A 21,526-nucleotide genomic window follows, 5' to 3' on the forward strand; every position below is an offset into this window, starting at 1 on the left:
CTTGAGGCTTTCCAGTTTTCTAACCTCCTCTTTGGTAGATCAGACATTTTATATTATAGTAAACAAATTTATTTTCTCTGAACTTTACAATATCATTTGCCTATTTCTTGATATTCCTTGGACTGTCGTCACTGTTACTTTTCTTGAAGGGTTGCGTCTTTTGTCATTAACGTAAACAATAAGTATACAATCAAAAAACTAAATCACCTGTACATCAATCTGTACTAGTCCCAATCAATCTTGCATCTTTTGATGTCCAACTCAAACTCTTTTTTGAGCTCGGTTACTACTGCGAAATATTGCTTCTTCTTGAATTCATCTCCATACCTGAGACCAAATGCACATTCCAATATATTTATGAAAACAAATCAAGGGTTGAAAGAAATTCAGACTTTCAACATAAAATTTTCATCTGTCGAATATTCTCGAATGCACTGATATTGCGTTTATGAAAACATAAATAATTGTTTCCATTTCATTCAAATTATAAAAAGTTATGATTTAGAAAAGTAGTATAATATTAGAGAATTTTCAAAACTCATGGACACACCTTATTAAGACGACTACCTCTGTATTATTGTGTGTTTAATACCATAGAAATGGTCTGGAAGACATTAAAAAGCCAACCTATGTAAATATAATCGATTACCCACTTTAACTACGGTATTTATTAAAAAAAAAACATTTTTGAATATATTTTCCGAGGTAAAACTTCCGGTTGCCCTCCATATATGTTTAAGATTGAATAGTCTTAGTTGTTGAACTGTTTAACGTTAATTGGTTAAATCTTTTTAGGTGGTGGCAAGTTCCTTACTACTGGGCTGGTATAAAAATGTACGATCTGATAGCCGGTAGACAAACCGTAAAATCTTCTTATTTCCTATCAAAAAAGAATGCTCTAGAGCTGTTTCCTATGTTAAGGGGTGACAAATTGGTCGGCGGACTGGTATACTATGATGGTGAGCCCTCTATTATTTTCTCTAACCTTTAAATTCACTTTCAATTCCATGCAGATTTCATTGCAAAGAATATTAATTGGGATTCTAGGCTAACTAATACAAAAGGTAAAGAACTGCATGCTGCTATAGATGGAAAATACCATTCAACTGGTAAACACATATACTGGCCAAGCGATATAAATAAAGTGCCAGATTTGATTGATTTTTTCATTTCCAGAAAAGTAGCTATTAATTTTATAAAAATTGAAGATGCTGAAGGCCTAAACTCATATCATTCTCCTATATTACTCACCATCAGCGAATACATTATAGTAAGAGAATCTAAACTAACTTTAAGTAATAATGTGACTGACTGGGAAAGTTTTAAACAAGAATTAAATTAAATGTTCCAATCAGAACTAATGAACAAGAAGCTGAACAACTAATAATAAATACACAGCAAGCAGCATGGAACAACATCAAACCAATTACAAGAAGAACGAAAGATCACAACAACCATAAAGAAATCATAAACTATTTCAAAGAAAACGGAAATAAGAACATACTAATTAACGTTTAAGATGAAATAGACAAACTTATATAATCAAACCACCGACTATTTACTGTAGAAATGTCAAAAAAGATTAAACATATCGATTCAACAGATTCCGCCAATTGATCAACAAAAGACAAATACATGCCTCATACTAAATGAAACTACTGACATGAAAAAAAAATGATGAAACGTTTAGTGACGTTTATGGGAATATTGATGTAGAGGTAAATAATGAAGGCCATGAATGAATAGAGCTGACCTTATAATAGAAAAAATATTACAATAGTTACCAAGAAAGGCCATTGTAAGATTCACAAACCTCATAAATGCAGTATTCGAGCTCTAATACGTACCAATAACGTAGAAAACAGCAAAACTGTACTTGTGACATCCTCGTTACAGAAAATGTTGAACTGGCCACATTTGCAGACGACACTGCAATGCTAGCTGCTGGAGATTCAATTGTAGAGGTTGTCAAAAATCGTCAAAATTAAATTCACAAAATAGATGTCTGAATTAACAAATCAATGAGGGAAAATCTGCCCATATCAACTTTACTTATAAGAAGATACACCAAACGATGAAATTATCCTATATGAGAAAACGGAAAAATATCTAGGGTTATAATTGGATACGAAACCAAAATGGCAGGAGCATATCAAAAAGAAAACTCAGATATAAAAAACTATATTGGTTACTAGGAAGAAGCTCACGAATTACTATTAAAAATAAGGTGTTAGTACACAAACAAATAATCAAACCGGTATGGTTTGATTATTATAATTATGTTTGCCAGCAAAGAGTCCAAAACCGAATACTTAGGAATATAGTAAACGCTCCGTGGTATATCCGTATATAGATCTACACCGAGAACTCCATATAAAAAAAGAATGGCGAAGGTCACGAAGAACGACTCCAAAACCCCATAAATAACAAAATGTTGGAACTTCTCGATAATCAAAACACACTCCGAAGGCTCAAACGCACCAAGCCTTTTGAACTTGTGTGAAAAATGACAGTTATAACCCAGTTTAAGTGCGCTTAAACGTACATTTCTCAAGTGAACCATTGGGAATACTGAGGATAGTAAAGTACTTAGTAATTTAGGTTAAACGTAAAATGTCGGTTAATCTTAAGATTAGGTGCATTTGTTTGTCATAAAAAAATTTCAACTCCATGGAACTCATATTTTCAATTAATATAAACTGTGATTCGTATTTCTGTGTTTAGGTCAACAAGACGATGCCAGAATGAACTTGGCAATAGCCATAACGGCAACTGTACACGGAGCTACGATAGCCAATCACGTCAGCGCTACTAGTTTAATAAAAGAGAAACGCGATGGAAAAGAAGTAATATGCGGTGTAAATGTTAAAGACGAAATGACCGGTAAGACTTGGAGTATACCTACGAAGTGTGTCATCAACGCTACTGGACCTTTCACAGACAGCATTAGAAAAATGGATAATCCGAACGTTAAAGAAATTTGCAGTCCCAGTAGCGGGGTTCACATAACTTTACCAGGTAATTTATATGTATTATTCGAATACTATGTTATTCATAAAATCTGATAATCGATGGATCAGAAATACATAAAAAAAATAATCATTGAGTGGTAATTAATCAATCTATTGTATTAAGACAGTTTGCACATTTCACTAACAGATGGCGTTGTAACAATTCAACAGCAGTTTATACGGGAAAATGCTTTTACTAAGTATGCTCTAAAATGTTATTTGTAATACAAGTTGTCCTTCATAATACCAACGCAGAGAACAAGCGTATAGGGGAAGCCCAAAATATGATTGGTACCAATTTACATCTATACCAAGCTACATCCCTGAAAAGTTATAATGATTCAAAGAAGATATCAAAAGTTTCGAAAACAATTAAATTTTTTGTAACACTTTAACCAAAAAATACAAAATTGAATACATTTTATGAAACTATTAATGGTATTAAATAGTTGTAATTAGAAGACGATCGAACCATTTAGGGTGATTAATTCTAATTCCCTTAACTTTTTGTAACGTAAATAACATTGTCAAAAACATGTTTTTGATTATTCAATTTTACTTTGAATATGACAAAGAACCAAATTATCCATGGTCTGAGAAAATTTTTTGAATCGACTGACAGACAAAAAACTGCTGTAGAATTTGAAGGTTAGATCACTATTTATTCACTCGCAATAGTTCGATAGGCTTCTACACACCATTCTTCAATGCCCTTAACCATCTTATCTAGTGTTCCAAACATAATGTAAAGACTACAAGGTGTGCTATTGCGCACCAGCTGGGAAGCAGCCAATGAGAATTCGCTCCCAAAACGACGCGCCAATTTGGAAGCGAATTCTCATTGGCTCTTGAGAGATGCGCAGATCGAGTCGAAAATGAGCCCTCGAGAAGAGCACACCTTGTAGTGAAAGAAATTATTTTTTATTTTTAAGAAATTTTGGGTCATACTTAGGTCTCTATAACTCTTCAGATATGCAATTTGGTATATATGCGGGACACCCTGTATATGATTATTAAAGGCATGATGACATAGTGGTTCGGTAAGAGATTAATGTCAAGGTCGTTCTATCAATTCTCAGGGATAAATGCCTTTATCAGTTTTTTTTATAAAGTTAATTGGAAAGAATTGTGCATTTTTGAATGCTTTTAAAAAGCGACACTCTGTATATTTTCTGATATTTAGATTATCAAGTTCAGATATTGCCATTGTTTTATCCCAACCACTACGAAATAAACACTCTATGTGAATAATTAGTAAATAAATGACTTACTAACATAGATTCATATTAAAATTAGTACTGCCTTTTCCATTAATACTTCACCCTATTTTGGATGTTTATTTGCTCACGTGTTCATCTTGGTATTATATTCCAAGTTCTTGAAAAGGGAAGTTGATAGAACCTTTGTATCATTATTTATATTGCAAGATAAATTCTCTTGAAAATATTAAGTGCTGCAACCACTCCACGAGAAAGAACTAATTTTTAGGACAATTTTTAGAAACAAAACACCAGGCACCACCAAAAGTTTCATATTCTATCGTACAAGCTTTGTAGTTTTATAAAAAACCGACCCATTTCTCGCTTCTAGTTGTGTTGTGTTATCCAGTTACCATAAAAAGAAAGAATCTACACTATACGAAGCAGTATACTGTCAGTGATTACCACCGCCTTCCATTGAATGGTAGAATAACTTTTCATTTCATTCTATCTTATTTCTAAAACCGAGGTTAACTTGATTAGCAACCAGAGCAGCATATCACTCAGTTAAGACGATCACGCCCAGTAGTACCAGTTACAAATTTCAAAAATTACTATTAGACGTCATACTAGCCAATCGGGCATATCGGTTGCGCTCCTGATCTTTTTACTTACTTCACCAAAGGGTATTTTCCAAGAGCTTAGCAAAGGGAAGGTCTTCGGGGGTTCAAACTCTCCCGAAATAAACAAAATATTACCTAATATTATACCGAAAAAATACGAAGAATGAAGAGACTTAAATTATCACATTTTAATACATATAGCATAGGCCTAGCGCCATCTTTTAAGGCGAGGCAGTTGAAGCCGAACTAGTGGACGTTGCGCACAGTATTGCCATCTTTACTCGAGTAGCCGAACTAATTTGTATTGTATAGAAACTTTGCCTTGTTTCTCAATTATTCGCCACGCTCCTCGATCGGAATGAGAGGAGCTTTGTGGAAGTTCCTGGACGGCTACTGAGCTGCTATATAAGCGGCGCGTCACCATGCGAACTCAAAGCGAATAAAAATGAAAAGTGGTGAACGAATAGTGAAGAGAGTTAAGTGTACCGTGTAAGTGAGTAATTCTAGTGAAGTGTTATTTGGTGGTCGTGTTAAGGATACGTGAATCATTATTATTGGCTAAAAATAAAAGGAAAAAAAAGGAAGGGTGATAAACTTAAAGGGATGGACTACTTCATATCAACCTCCCCCCCCCCCCAAAACTAAATCCTGGCTACGCCCTTGGTGTTTTTATTTTTGCAATGTTGAGATGCGGAGAGAGACTCTTGAACGTCAACAAAAACCTTTATTGGATCGTCCTGTACAACTAATGATAATTTTCATTTTCAAATTGTTTATTGAAGATTTTGAGCTTATTATATGGTTCTTTTAATTGTAGTGATATTCCATTTTCCATGTTTCTTATTTTTCATTCTTTTCCTTCGGGCTACTAGGATAATATTGTTTATTCATATACAATCTGTTTCTCAACCATTTGGTTTTATATTATCTATTATATCTTTTTCCAGCTCTTATTATTTATTATTTCTTGAAATTAATGGACATTATATTGTTTTTAGTATCTTCTGTTCCACCATTCTCAAAACGTATTCTTCTATCATCATTACTTCCTGAGGTTACACCACGTCTTAATTATATTTCATTGATTTTGCAATAACTATTTTCGTGTCTAGAAGCCTGGTTATTATTTTGAGAACATCTTTTCTTAACTATTTCAATCCTGCTGAACACCTCCCTTTTACTCTTTTGTGATTTCTTTGTTGTAGCTTGGACTGTATTATCTGATGTGGTGTTTTAATCTTCCATAATACTTATAGCTCTTGGACTTCCAGCGATTTGAAGGAATGAGAATTCTTTGGTTGGATACATAACAACAAACAACAATCAATTAATGATTTTCTACTTAACTTTCTGGTAGAACTACAACTTGTACTCCATACAAGACATAATATAGATTTGTATTCTCTAATGCCATTCATGATTATCTTAGTTTCTAAATGTATTTCCATATACTTGACACAGAATATTGTTGCCTCTATGAGGAAGAGGATGATTATGTAAATGTGAGTTTGATTAATAGTAGTATGATTATAAATAAGTGCTTCACACAGGCTTTTTAGGCCCTTGAACTCTCCTAATTTTTGCTTTCATTTTCCATTCCTGAATTCATCTCTCTCTTAGGTCTTTTATCATCTCTGCATACCATCGTCCTTTTTTCTTATTCCTTCTTGTTTTTTGTCCATGATCACTCAATTTTGATTGAAACTGCTATTTGGTTTCAACTATAATTTTTATTGTTTTTTTTACTTTTTTATTATTAAAATACAAATATGATGAGAATAATATCCTCCCTGCTTGTAACATTACAAATCTGTTTATAATAAAATTATTTTTTAGGGTACTACAGTCCAGAACAAATGGGTCTTCTGGATCCCGACACTAGCGATGGTAGAGTAATTTTCTTCCTACCATGGCAAAGACACACAATCGCCGGTACCACAGATTTGCCCTGTAAAGTGACACATAATCCGAAACCAACAGAAGACGAAATCATGTTTATTTTAGAAGAAGTAAAAAATTATCTTAACCCAGACGTAGAAGGTGATTAAAATAAAGTTTTTTTGTTCCTAAAATTCTTTCTAACGCATTTACATATGTATTTAAGTCCGAAGAGGAGATGTACTGTCAGCTTGGAGCGGAATAAGACCTCTTGTTTCTGATCCAAATAAACCCAACACCCAGTCATTAGCTAGAAATCATATCGTGCACGTTAGTGAATCCGGTTTGGTTACAATAGCAGGAGGGAAATGGACAACTTACAGATCCATGGCTGCAGAAACCATCGACGAAGCGATTAAAGGTAACAATCCAAAAATATTGGATTTGCTTATATTATTAACATATGAATAATTTTCAGCTTGTAATTTAACTCCCAAATATAAAGACAGTCAAACAGATATGATGGTTCTTTACGGAGCCCATGGATGGACTCCAACCATGTATATTCGATTGGTACAAGATTTTGGTTTAGAATGTGAAGTAGCACAACATCTGTCAAAATCTTATGGAGACAGAGCTTTTGCTGTAGCTAAAATGGCATCTTTGACAGGTGAATATAATTTTTATTTAAAAGGATTAATACTTTCTGAAGAATTTTCAAAGTAAACAAAAACTATTTCATTTGAAATTTTGCTAAAAAAACCTTTCAATATCATTAATTTAGTGTGATACAGATAAAGGAATTGATGATATATGACTGCCTATAAAACTACTAATAAGTTAGATTGGCTACCGACTTCCGAACATCAATTTATGGCAGACAGTTGTCACTAATAGATTTATCTGTTGGAATCATTGAAAATACCTATAACAAATTTAAAAGGACTTATTACATTTTACATAAATCGTTTTCCTGCAAGTAAAATGTTTTATTTGAGACAAGTTAGCTTCCATGAAACACTGTACTAGTGTTCAGTGGCATCGGGAAGGCCCTTTTTCATTCATTCCTTACGATGCCCCAAATCAATACTCTATAAAATTTATAACGTTCTTCTTTGACAATAGAAGTGCCCAAATCATTAGTTATTCGTAAAATCTAAGGACGTCGCAATTAAAGAGGTCTCCCGAGCCTCTTTGAACACGGGGACCATTACGCCCTCACTAGCTACGACATTAAGAAAGTTTCTGTTATTATAACCAATTTTTTCAAAATTTTAAGGTAAGCGGTGGCCGATTATTGGAAAAAAACTTCATCCTGAATTTCCATACATTGACGCTGAAGTGAGATATGGTGTAAGAGAATACGCTGTTACAGCTGTAGATATGATCGCTAGAAGAGTAAGGCTAGCTTTCTTGAACGTCCAAGCTGCTCAAGAAGCGCTACCTGATATTGTTAATATCATGGCTGAAGAATTAGGTTGGTCCGAAGGTAAGTTTTTCATTTGTAATAAAAACTTGGTCTACCAATGGCAGTGGTAAATCGTCATTTCAAATATATAAAAGACACTAAATAAATATGTTTAAAATATTGTTTGGACCGATCACATTATTGTCTCTCTTTCTCTCTTCATGGTATTATTATCTTGGATGGGTGTTAGCCAACTTCATCTAAATTTTGGTGCCTACAAGTTTGAGATCTTTTGCTGTAGTCCCAGATCTCAATTGTTATTTTTCCAGTTGTTCTGTCATCAGATGTGGTAAACACACACATTTAGGAGTCTTCTATTCTTAACAATTCGCAATCGCTCTTTGTTTACCTCTGTTACCATTCGTAAATTACAACCTACAAGTATTTCAAGTGTTTAAGAGATCTTTTAGAGTATAGAGGCACCTATTTACAGTTTCTATAATTACTGTCCTTAAGTTGAAGGTTGTTGAAAATACCTCACATTCTTATTTTACTGTTTTCTATCAGCTCAATGGCATCATTTTCATCGTATAACAGTGTCCTGTGATGTACCAAGAGTGTTTTAAAATACACGAAGGTCTTAACAAAAAATGAAGATTCGATTATACTTATACGCCATAAACTTCTGCGTGAGTCTTCTTCATTTAACATTTACAATTGAATTGCATTTTCAGAGGAAAAGAAGAACCAAATGAAACAAGCTTCAGAATTTCTTCAAAACGAAATGGGTCAAAATGTGAACCGGGCTAGTAGAGACAAAATACCAATTAATTTAAGTAAAGAAGAAATACAACTTTACATTAAAAGATTCCAATACATCGACAAAGACCGAAAAGGATACGTATCTATAAATGACATTAGGAGAAGTCTAAAAGTAAGTAAAAAAATGTTAGTTGTTAATTTTTAATTTTTCAAAGTTGAGACATGTGTCATTAATATTTTTAATGCTCCGATGATATTTATTCAAAGGTTTTTGCTCGTTATTATGATGCAATTTTATTTTAATGACAATAACCAGTGATATTGGATGTAAAGGTAAATCTGCAGCTATTCAAGTCCAGTCATATAGTTCTTGATTTGGAAAACATTATGTTCTGAATTATTTTTTAATGTTCCATCAATCCAACAGTTTCATTAATTTCATTAATCTAACAGTTTCAGTTACTTATTTTATTCCAATGAATTTCGCCACTGCTACAGTTAATCCAGTTATTTGATACTAGAACAATTTCTCACTCATTTATCAATTGCTACCTTCGAAATGCTCAATAATATCTGAATCTTATGAAATATCAGTTGCTCATTAACTCTAGAAGGCCCCACCACAGTACTTTCTCTTCTTCAGAAACTCATCTATAACCCACCTTCTCTGGCTTTCTACGGCCTCTTTCATTTTATTCATCGATATATAACATTTTATATGAAATATCATTTGCTCATGGACCTATGGATTGCCACTTGGGACGCTATGTCAAGTTGATCAGCAAAAGATAATCTGACATATTATTTAGATTTTCAACCACGACATCACTGTTTTTGACTGCTATAATTCCTGTGTAAATTTCACACCATTAAATATAATCTTAACCCAATATTTTGTCGTTTGCCGGCTCAAAGAAAGGTTATCGTCGACTGGTGCTTTGACATTTGAAACATCTAAGGCAGCGTAAATCTGCAAAGGGGATGCATGCGCCCGACAATAAACTGTGTGATCCTTTGAAGTCGGTCCATTGAAGCAAATGGTTGTCTGTTCCTTTGGTTTTACTAATCACATGGAAACAGTGGGATTAGGGCAACATAACGGCTAACATCTATACAACCATTTGTTTGTCATCGGAAAAATTGTCAAAAAAGAGGCATACAAAGAAACAAACTGCTAAGTCGACAGCAGAAGACGCGGTTTCTGTGTTCAAAATGCTTCAAGCTACCTCAAAAAAGTTCAAACGCATGGAAAAGTATATCAATCTCAATGGAGAATATTTTGAGGCATAAATAAGAAAGAAAACCTTTTAGTTGCTTGAGCATTTGAGAGTCAAAATATGAAAATATTGCAGTTAAATTTTAATCGTTTAGTCAAGAGTTATTATCTGTTATTTACACTTGTTCGACGTTTATTTAAGCATCTTTAGTTTCTCTTTGTTTACGGTCTAGATCTTGTAGCTTCTTACGTTTTATTATGATTTTAACTTCAGTATCCTCTTGCAATTTTGTGAAGTAGCAAGAATTTTATTCTAAGAAATCTCCGGAAAATCCACAATCCGAATGCCTGCTCTATATGACATTTTATTTCCATATTTCGACGAAGTACTATTTCGAGATTCTACCTATTTATTTGTAGTATCCTTTGTGCCACATCCGATCAAACTTTACATCATCTTTTTTAAATTAAGTATGAGTTCCCATTCTAGTCCTCACAACATTGTCCCTTTTCAAGAGTTGCTGTAGTTTGTCAAATAATTAGTGGTTATATTGTATTGCAACATTGAGCCTTTCAATTATGAATTCCTAATGAATTGTATAATCTGGCTTAAAAGAGGTTAAATTCTTGCATATACAGCTTTCTAGTTCACAGAATTTTTTGCATTCTAAAAGTTTCTTTCTCCTGAATGTGCACGTATCAATTTGTGCATATATTTTCTCTATATTTTATTTCGACATTTCCAATATCTATTTCGAGGCTCTAATTATTTATTTGTATAATCCTTTGTGCCATTTGAGAAATTTCTGTTCTGCAGATATTTTCTCATTATGTTTTCCTGATGCGACAGTGAGGTATAAGGAAGACAGTCAAGGGATGTAGATTGTTTTTGATGAGAGTCGAATATGTTTTGTATCTAGTAGTTTCGATGGATTTTTCTAATGTGGTTCAAGTCGAAAAGGTTCTAACACAATGCTTACTCATTCTTCCTAAACTAACTCCACTCCAGGAAGGCTCTTGGTCAATAAAACGCGTGTGTGCTCCTATTGCTTTTATATTGGTCTCTCTTTTATTTGATTTGTCCAAATTTAAAATTTTATACGAAATTCTGATCATGAACTATCTTACAGCATGCGCCATTTTATAAATTCGGTTAATATAGTAGTTTTATTCTTACTTGAAGTAGCAGCAAATACGATAAAAGTAAAAACGTATAAAAAAAAGTATGTATATATATATATATATATATATATATATATATATATATATATATATATACTGTACAAACATTTTTTTCACTATACACTGTTTTATCACAAAATGGTAAATCCGTTGGATCGCTATATGCGGGATCAAGACATCGTCTCCTTTGTACTTTCCCTTTATGATTGTTGCCTCAATGACAGTATTTATCGCCGTTTTCACAGCCAGTCTTATTCCATTGCACAGTCGAGGTTGATTAATATTACGCAGCATGATGTAAACTGATCCTACTTTTAACAGCAAATTGTATATTACGCAGCATGATGTAAACTGATCCTACTTTTAACAGCAAATTGTAAGGTGGTAATCAAGGCAATTCCAGTGAATTTAAAAATTTCTAAAAGCGATATATGAAAAACGTTTCTTTCTAACTCCCCCGGAATTTGATAAAATTCGTTTTTAGTCAACCTTAGAATCATAAAAATTATACTTGTACCAAGTTTCAATTTTATATATATATATATATATATATATATATATATATATATATATATATATATATATATATATATAGGTATATATATATATATATATATATATATATATATATATATATATGAGCGATTTCTTATTAGGAACGTGGCAATGAAACACCAAAGTGTACTAACTTTAATGTATTTTCCGAGCTTTGGAATACTTATGTCGACTGGAAAATAATTAATTGAGATTTGTGGTGGCTTTATTTTGTATAAATTCTTGTAAAAATTTTAAATTCATAGGATTCAAAATGTGACGTTGATAGATAGAGTATTATATCAGTATGTAAGTTTTGCTATCGATATTCTTAGATATTTTTTATAGTCCTTCAAGTAAGACTACACTATCATTATTATAGTCCTTATAATCTAAATATCTATTACAGTCATTAGGAATAAAACTTACCGACGACGAAGTCCATGTTTTATTATCGGAGATCAACCTAATGTTTAATGGTCAACTGGATCTAGCAGATTATTTACACGTAAGTTTTTAATCAATGTCTTCTCAATGTTTTCGTTGTTCCAGCAAACTGGAGAAAAAGAAGTTTCTGGTGAAGAGCTTCACGATATACTCAAAGAAATTGATACGAACATGAACGGACAAGTCGAACTTGACGAATATTTACAGGTTGGATTTAATATTGTACCAATTTAGTTTTGCACGGTGCTTTTTTGTTTTATCTGCATGCAAGTGACACTTTTAAAACCGACACTACAACAGACACACAAAACGCATGTAAAAAAAACTTAACGAATTTTTTGATATGTTGGTGTGAGGTATTAACTGAATATTATCCAAACATTGTTAATTGATAGATAGCTCGATGCTTTTTTTATGTAAACGTGCTAGGTAATATTTATCTCAGAATGCTTTAGCAAACGATGTACGTTAGAGTATACGATCCCTATAGTCCACGAGCCAGGTGAAAATTTGATTACTTCTACTCGAACTTATAACCTTAATTTCCCGGCAGGAGACTCTTCCTCAGGAAGTGGTATTCGGCCTCAATTCTTCAGCTTTTAACGAACGACTAAAATGAATCGAAAAAGTGGAAAAGGTGGAAAAATCTTATTAATTAAATTAAAAATAATAATTGAATAAACTAAAACTATCCTCAGACACGATTATCCAAATTAATATTTATTGCTAAGAACAATAAAAAAATGTTCAATAACAAATAAATTTATTGATAAAATAAAAAAGTCGCATTAACTGTGTGTTCAAAAAAGCAGAACGAACAAAAGCAGCTATAAATCAAAAACAACTTAGACTTGTCTATATATTAACGATAAGGCTGGGACTTATCTATGGAAGTCCGGGATGTGTACAGCCCTCAACTGAATTCCAGTTTTTGGAGTTAAGTTGAATTTGTTTGTTTGTGGTATATCGGTTCAGTCTTATGGGTGTGGTTGAAAATACTTCTTGGCAGCTGTAGAACTGCGGGAAAAACATTAAATGAGGAAGGAAACCGGAACACGGGAACACAAATAGAAATTATTGCAAAAGGAACAAGTAGAAAGAACAGATTTGAATAAAAGGAGCTTATGCTCTAATATACCAAAAAACTGACTATATTTTTTTAAAAATAACCAAACAGAAATCTATTCTATTCTATTCGTTCTGTTCTCCAAATAAATGGAAAATAGGAATTTATATGAAAACTATCATACAAAATTTGCTTAAAACAACAGAAAAACACAATAAAAAACCAAAGAAAAACTTTATAAACTATAATTGGTGAGACGCATCAGAGAATAGTTTCTTGAATCCTCGTGTACATCAGCTGCAGGTCGGTTTGAGGGGGGGTTTTAATAATTCCCTTCCAGATAACCCAATATCTCGAAGAAAATAACCAACCAGCTTAACATGAAAAAAAATCCACTTTCAATGATTTCCTCTCAAATAAAAATTGTCATGAAGCTAGCGCGTACCTCGGCTGATTTTGCCACGCGTCCTAAAATTTTGTAGCCATCACGCTGCTTTTGTAGTGCATTAAGAATTCGAGGCACCCACCTTGTACTAATTTTTATCACATTTAAAGCTTATATAGGATCTTTAGAACACTTGTTTTGAAAAAGCTGCAATTTCTTTTGTTTTTAGGCGCCAGCCACAGAACAATTTCTGCCATCAATTTAATGTTTTCTGAAATAGTTTAATTGTTGAGAATGATGGACACAAGTCACTGTGAACATTGTTTTTGATTTGGGTTGCTGTTAATCCTGCTTCTGTCGAAACATTTTTTAACGTCGCGAAATATAATTTAAGACATTTTTCAAAACAACTGTAGAGTGGTAGTTCTAGCTTTACTATAATAAAATGGATCAAAACATACTATGTACAAGCTAAGATCATCGTTATTATCTGTGATAGATACATTTATTAGATTAAAGATAGTGAAATAGAGCAAGCAACCTTTCCATTTTGATGCCCTGACCAAGTGCGGAAAAAAGATTTTTCACTTGAAGTGAATATACTTAATGGCTTCAAAAATATTGATACGGAATATTTATTTCATTTGAGCATTATTAATATACTGCTGTGATGAATAAAAAAACTAACTGCCAATACTTTGAGAAAAACCTAATGCTTTTAAATAGGCTAATACGTCCAAAGTATCAGCTGACAGTATTCTTATAAAAATACAGCATGCGGACCTATATATTCATCCCGAAGTTGAAAATAATCTATCATAAGTAAATTAGTGAAATCATCGGAAGTATAATATTTTGTTCAAAGCACCAGCTGACTCATAATATATCATTTGGTTGGTTTTGTCAAATTTGCGTTGGGTTATCTGAAATTCTGACAAACTTTTAGCTCCGAAATGATCGAATATATTTTTTTCATCGTACTTGGTAAGCTAACACTGCTTAAGAGGAATTTGGTCATGTAAATCTGTTACTGGCTCCAGTACTATTATTCTAACCATGAATGGAGGAATGAATACCTTTATTATCAACAATTCGGGGTGGATTTATAGACACGTATCTTACTTACTTGATTTATTTAAACAATTACACTAGAAACAATAAACTAAGCACTGAACACTATACGACTCACTATTTATAATTATACACTAACACTTTACTATTCACTGACTTATATAGTTTATTTGATTTCACAGGTTACTTTTACTATTTCTTGTCTACTGTGACACTCAATTATTCACAATTCTATAAACAATCGAGTATTTATACAAAAATAATCACTCGATAATTCGATTTTAGAAAGTAAGCAAGGCTTCCGAGAACCGCCGCTTCCGCCAAACTTTCTTCTTCTATCATAACCGAACAGGATCGTGGACAAGTTCGTTACAAAATATAAGGTGTGAAATTGAAAGTATTCCCTAAAGAAAATTGAAAGATACCCAGTCATGTCATACTCATTTTAAGTCTTTTCAATATCAATGTCCCGAGTGCATGTCAAATTGTCGATAATTTAATTTTCTCGAGTGCGCGAATGCCCACGAGAGGAAATTATGAGACAATTTGACATGCACGAGAGGGCATTTTGGCAGACTATTTCCTGAGAAAAATTTAATTTAAAATAAACAATAATTGTTCCTTTTCTTAAAATATAAAATTAAAACCAAATGATGTTTATTAATCCTAGACGAAAATTTGGCACTAGTGCAAATTATCGATAATTTGCACTAGTGCAGTATTATCGCTGAAATTTGATCGTTGCTAGGTAAACATAAAATATTACAGCTTTTTGGTTGGCTTAAATTTATCGAAGGAAAAAGTCAACTAAATTTGATTAATCCTCACAAATTTCAAATGAAAATGGGGGTTATTTAAAGCATAATAATTTCCTGATTTATTTTTTTAGTTAAGATAAACCTGGGTATACCATTACACCTAAGAAATACAAATATGGTTTAAATAAATACCTTATGAGAGTTTATCGCTACTCATTTAAAATTTATTCAATTTTTTGCAGTTTCAACAATCTTTTTCTATGTATTTCTGCCCTGTATCTACCTGTTAGAGAATTTTTTTTATTCTGCACCACCCAATCTTCACATTTATTTCTGTAATTCTCCTCATACCCTGTTCTATTTGCATTCTTTCAATGTGTCCTTACAACCGTTTTCTTTATTTAATTGTTATTATTTTATTTTTAATTTCTAATATATTTTCAATTTCATAGTTCTTACTACTTCCCCTATTCTCTTTTTTTTATCCTTATCTACATATATAACCTGATTTGGGTTTATTTTCTTATTCACGTTAAGCGCTATAACCAGGGTTTATTTTTTATTTACCATAAACTCTATAACCTCATTTAGGTCAATCTATTGCAGCTAAGACCTCATCTTAATATTTTTTATATAGCAAGCACTTCCTATTACTTTCGAGTAGCTCGAGTGCTGCCTCCAGTGTGGAGATATCTTGGTAGCTGATTCCACAAACTTGCACTTCTCCAAAAGAAGTCCCGAGATTGACATTCTATGCGTCTTCGGGCGGTCTCGGTGGTGTTTAACCTCAACTGCTTATGTAGTAGATCTTGCAAAGTATCTCCTTAGTAGTATCGATCGATGAGTAAGGTAATACACTTTTCTTTTAAGCTCTAAACTGTCCAAGTTTCTGGTAAATTCTTGATTTTGATATCAGTTAATACCTTTTCTATATGAGCATTTAGGCCTTTCTTTGCTCCTGTTGATGTGGTTTAGTTGAAAACCAACTTACAGATACTTATGTTGGGTCAATAATTTTATTCGGAAAGTTAATTTTAAATACAAAAATTACCTTGTTCTAAAATTTTTGTTTTATGAGCCCACTTATATCTATTCCAAGTATAAATTTCTCATTAAATTTGGCACCAACAAAATAAAATATTGAAAAAACTATATTTATTTGATTCAACAATTTACATAGAAATTTACGTGTCTAAAAACAATATAAAATTCTTATTTTTATTGATTTTCCTCCAATTTTTTTCGAATTTCTTCTTGTAATTTCATATGATCTTGCAACTGCTCATCTTGAATATTATCCGTACCTTCTTCGGCAACTTCTACGATTTCTTTATCCAAAGCGACGTATAAATCCGCCCGATTTTCTAAAATCTCCCTAACTATATCAGCAAGAATATCTCTACTACTAACCATATCTTGCATCTCCCCTGTGACTTCTTTAAGTAACCAAGGCATAAATGAATCTTCCAAATCTTGTTTGATGTTATCCAAAAGGAAGCCGTCTGATTCTAAACCTTCTAACACTGAAGGAAGGAGGTTTGCTAAATATCCTTGCATCAATACAGCTGCGGCTATCTTTTCTTCCATCTCTTTTTGATTCTTCAATCCTTCTTCCAGTTCTGCCATTCTTCGTTCTTTTTCTTTGAATAATCTCTTTTCTCTTTCTTCCAACCTCAAAGCTTCAGCAGTTTCGGCGGCTCTTATTTCCAAGAATTTTCTTTGTTGTTCTCTAAGAGCTGCTAATTCTTCCTCTTCCAAAACTTCTATTAATGATTGTTCTATTGTCTTACCCACAAGTACCTCGAGTATTGGTTGCACTTCTAAATCGAAATCGAACAAATCACCAGGATAAATTTGTGTTTCTACATCGGCGCCGGTTTTGGCGGGAACATAAAATGGAGATACTGGTCTCTCTAAGAATAAATCTGTCTGTGTGCATATATCGGCGACGGGTGGAGTTACGAATATTTCTTCCAAATAATTTTCGGTTTGTATCCGTTCGTGTTTTCTACCAGAAATCGCCGGAGGAGAACCAAGTCGTAAAGACACTTTCATATTTTGGGCACGTGTTCTTGCTTTTGCTCTTCTTTGAGCTTCCGCGGCTCTCGCTGCGGCGGATTCGCCGTCACCTTCGCATTTATTTGCTCCGAAATTAGTTCCTCTGAAAACTCTTCTCTCGAACATAACGTTAGCGTACGGTACATCACTTCCTTTATACATTTTTCTATTTGTGTATAACGCTCGAGGGGAACTGGAAAATACGTATTCATTTTTGGCGATGTTACCCGCACTTCCATTACGTATATCTACTTCGAGGTTGTCTTTCGAGGATCTTCTGGGCTGAGCTCGTTGCCTTCTTAAAATAGGTCTGTCTTCGAGAGTCATTTTGTAAGTGCGACAAAAATATATTTCAGGTACATATTATGACATTAATGTATGTAGTTGTCAAAATTATATTGCGAGTCGTAAATTGTAAACTATATGCTTTCTATGCTATCGAACTTAACTGATATGAAATATTCCGATGTAGAATTGTATTTTCGCCTTTTCTTCTTCATTTATTCTTATTTCGGTTTTTAATTAATTGTTGTTACTTTTTTTAAAATTGCTGGCGATTCCATTTACGTGAAAAGTTTGTGTCAAATCTTCGTTTATTTACATTCAACTACGTCGAGTTCTTTGTGATATAACTGACGTATAAAATTTGAATGTTTGATCAATGATAGTTTTAATCAAGGGCGTAACTATGATATTTTTAATGGAGGAAATTTTATTTATTGGAATCGATCATTTCTTTTATCCTCATACGAGAATTTAAAAAAAAAATTGAGAATATTAATTATTTTTAATGTAACACGAATATATTTTTATGGATAAAATTTTAAATAAAACATTTTTTGAGTCAAAAATAAAATGAATCGTTTTAATATTAATTGTTTCATATTCCTCCATAATTCACGTTTTCTTTTATGCAACACTGCGCAAATCGGAACCGCATTTCTCGTCAGTCCAATTGACGTATTGTCTGGAAAATCTTAGACGAGCTGCTCGACGGGCTGGAGTTAATTAGCTGTCTCAAGTCTTATTCTGACTGTTCAGCCACTCCTCGAGGTTTTCTGAGCTCGTGTTGAACTTCAATATCAGTGACACCCCGATTTCTCCATCCAGGAACCTTCACCAAAAGCTACGTTTTCTTTTATGCAACACTATGCTAATCTTTCTCCAGGTCTTTTGTAGACTCGTTCTGTCCTATCGCCACCGTACAGGCACACTCTACTTTCGTCTGAGGAGAATCGGAACGCCATTATTCGTCAGTCCAATTGACGTATTGTCTGGCAAATCTTAGCCGAGCTGCTCGATGCGCTGAAGTTAATTTCGGGCCAGTAGCTAACCTTTTTGGCTCAAGGTTAGCTGTCTCAAGTCTTATTCTGACTGTTCAGCCACTCCTCGAGGTTTTCTGAGCTCGTGTTGATCTTCAATGTCAGTGAGGCTCCGATTTCTCAGCGATGTGCTGGCATCTCTATCGGCGGTGCACGCTTTTCTTCCGGAACCGCATGGTTACCGAATATAAGATATTGTTGAACTGAAAAAACAAGAAGCATTACAATACTTTATATAATTTTGAAACTAATGTTGTTAGCTTTAAGTTTTAACTAAGACAAATACAATTTCATCTACAGTTTTTTTGCCAATGACTTGAAATTGCAGGAGTGTCGTTTGAGTCGATTTTTTTGCTCACGAGTGCAGTTTTACATGCAGTATACAGGAACAATTGTTAAACCTGTGAGAGAAACCTTTCTTGCCTAAAAAGAGAACTGTTTTACTGTTGCTAAACTGTGTGTGTAATCAAAATGTATCAAAATTACTCGTTGTCTAAACTGATGAATAGTTTTAAAACCTACCTTATGAAAGAAGAACACGATTGAAATTTTTTTGCTCGAAATAATATCTTTTCACAATTTTCTACTGTAGAAATAATCAAGGATCCTACACGAAACCTTAGTTCTCAAATTGAAGAATTGGGATTTCATTGATGAAGAATTTAATTAAAACAATTGTGAAGTAAGGTATCGAATTTCAGAGGTCAGTATTTGTGGTAAAAGATGAATAGCCTTTAGGCGACAAATCTGTGAATCCGTCATTGAAAAACCAACAGAGTAATAATAAATTTCCAAATATAATTAGAACCCAACAATTTATAAAACAAAACATACATGTGAGATTTCAAGGAAAAAATTAAAAATATGAAAATGCCTGACAAATATGAATTTACTTCATTATATGTAGTTTCTTTATATACAAATATTCTTTTTTAATAAAATATATCCAAATAGCAACCAAATTTCAAATAATGCGGTTTGGAGGATTGTTAAACTATTTAAAGAAGTTAACAAAAAATTGATAACATCCCTTCAATTAACTTAATTTCTTACCAATGCCTTAAGTATTCAATAGTATCCGTTAATATATAATGAGTTTGTTACGTTGTTAATTATTTGTTTTTGTATTTTAGATGATGTCCGCCATCAAATCCGGTCACGTGACATATTCCAGATTCGCAAGAATGGCCGAATTAGAAGAAATCAAACAAGAAACTGAATTACTCAAAAAGAAATTATCTGTTGAACGTAGCGGTGGTGGGCTGTAAGAAAAAGAAAATTAGGAATGCACGAAAAAAAAATAGTGATTCCTTTTCAAAATGGGATTAGATGTACTATTCTATTCCATATCTATTTTAGTCCATATCTATTTATTTTTATTTATTTATTAAATGATCTGTAAGTTTTATTTTATGGAAAGACTTTTTGAGAATAAAAAATGTCGCTCGATAAGAATAGAATGTTTGGAGTAGAAAATATCTGCTCCGTGCTTAATGTCTATAATGGAAGTAGAAAACTTCCGGATATCCGGATTTAAATTTGAACTAAGCAATAAGTACAAAACTTTATGCAACTCCAGATTGTAATAAGATTAGTCTTTCACTTTTGGCTACTGGCAATTTCAAATCCTGAAATATTGTTGGTGTTAACGCTGGATAAAAATGACCAATGTGGATTTTCCTATACGCTGCGGCATTGAAACTATCTGCAATGGCAACAATGACACAATTATAAAAAGAAATCTGAAAAATTTCATTTAAACATGATTAGATACAACACCTGGTGCGTGTAATAAAATCAGTTTTTTACCTTTACCTTTGAATTATATTATAGGAGAAAGGTTTGTTGGAGTTGACTCTGATATAGGAGTTACTTCTCTACAGGGCTGGAGTTGTCGTGATTGCGTGGGATTGTGCTTGCTGTCTTGGCTGTAAGGAGGAAACGCGACAACAATTGACCAGAAGACCAAAAGAGAGTACTTTTTACCTATGAAAAAGAATAGATTGTTTATAGACTACCTGGATTTTCGATATTCTCATAGGCTATGGCGTTGAAAGTACCTGAAATGGCAACAAGGGCACAAAACCTGATCCATTTCAGCATATAAAATAATCACCTTTTTCCTTTGGCTACTGGCGATTTTAATCAATCAGTTTTTCCATGCATTGTAAACGTACTTTTCGTCACAATATACTGTCATCTGCCTTCTGTATTTAGAAAATGGCGCATTTTATGTTCTTAAAAATATTTTATCTACAACCACTTTATTTATAATGTCATCGTTCAATTGACTGGCATTTTTTTGTAACGATCTATGAAACTAGTGTTTTGCTAATCATAAAACAAACCATAAAACACTCGAAATAAATTCAGGTATCAAGATTTTCATGTCAATATTCATACTAATAGACAAAACAAGGTTATTTATTAAACTTTTGCTAATTGTTTTTGTGCCTAAATATTTCCATTTCCAAATTTATTCTTATAAATATTATTTATTGTGCAATACACTCTAGGTATGTTATTTTTCCTTTGGAAATTGTTGAATAAAAAAGAATACTCATTTGTTTTATTTCTACAAAAATCACTACAGATTATTTTATACA

General features: G+C 32.8%; 2 protein-coding genes across 8 annotated transcripts in view; one reads left to right on the forward strand and one right to left on the reverse strand.

Moving 5' to 3' along the window:
- The window catches only part of LOC130449941 (glycerol-3-phosphate dehydrogenase, mitochondrial), a 45,818-nt gene extending 24,335 nt beyond the window's left edge, over nucleotides 1-21,483 (forward strand). For 3 of the 7 annotated variants that reach the window (XM_056788054.1, XM_056788055.1, XM_056788053.1), the window contains exons 5-13: nucleotides 796-959; nucleotides 2,725-3,018; nucleotides 6,670-6,873; nucleotides 6,938-7,132; nucleotides 7,190-7,381; nucleotides 7,991-8,200; nucleotides 8,854-9,053; nucleotides 12,223-12,321; nucleotides 20,054-21,483. In XM_056788054.1, coding sequence (XP_056644032.1) covers nucleotides 796-959; nucleotides 2,725-3,018; nucleotides 6,670-6,873; nucleotides 6,938-7,132; nucleotides 7,190-7,381; nucleotides 7,991-8,200; nucleotides 8,854-9,053; nucleotides 12,223-12,321; nucleotides 20,054-20,188 — 1,693 coding nt within the window. In that variant the 3' untranslated portion in view covers nucleotides 20,189-21,483. Of the gene's footprint in view, nucleotides 1-795; nucleotides 960-2,724; nucleotides 3,019-6,669; nucleotides 6,874-6,937; nucleotides 7,133-7,189; nucleotides 7,382-7,990; nucleotides 8,201-8,853; nucleotides 9,054-12,222; nucleotides 12,322-12,365; nucleotides 12,468-15,067; nucleotides 15,206-20,053 lie in introns of those variants that run through there. The other 4 variants (XM_056788051.1, XM_056788052.1, XM_056788049.1 and 1 more) reach the window with 2 other exon arrangements.
- On the reverse strand, nucleotides 15,217-19,132 carry LOC130449942 (radial spoke head protein 3 homolog B). Its single transcript, XM_056788057.1, has one exon. It carries the CDS (start codon nucleotides 17,923-17,925, stop codon nucleotides 16,759-16,761), a length of 1,167 nt encoding a protein of 388 aa, XP_056644035.1. The 5' UTR covers nucleotides 17,926-19,132; the 3' UTR covers nucleotides 15,217-16,758.
- Nucleotides 21,484-21,526: the final 43 nt, after the last annotated feature.

Source organism: Diorhabda sublineata, chromosome 10, assembly GCF_026230105.1.
Source record: "Diorhabda sublineata isolate icDioSubl1.1 chromosome 10, icDioSubl1.1, whole genome shotgun sequence".
Taxonomy (NCBI): Eukaryota; Metazoa; Arthropoda; class Insecta; order Coleoptera; family Chrysomelidae; genus Diorhabda; species Diorhabda sublineata.

Excerpts from the sequence above, each read along its gene's own strand:
- LOC130449942 (XM_056788057.1), bottom strand. The coding sequence starts at position 17,925 with ATGACTCTCGAAGACAGACCTATTTTAAGAAGGCAACGAGCTCAGCCC.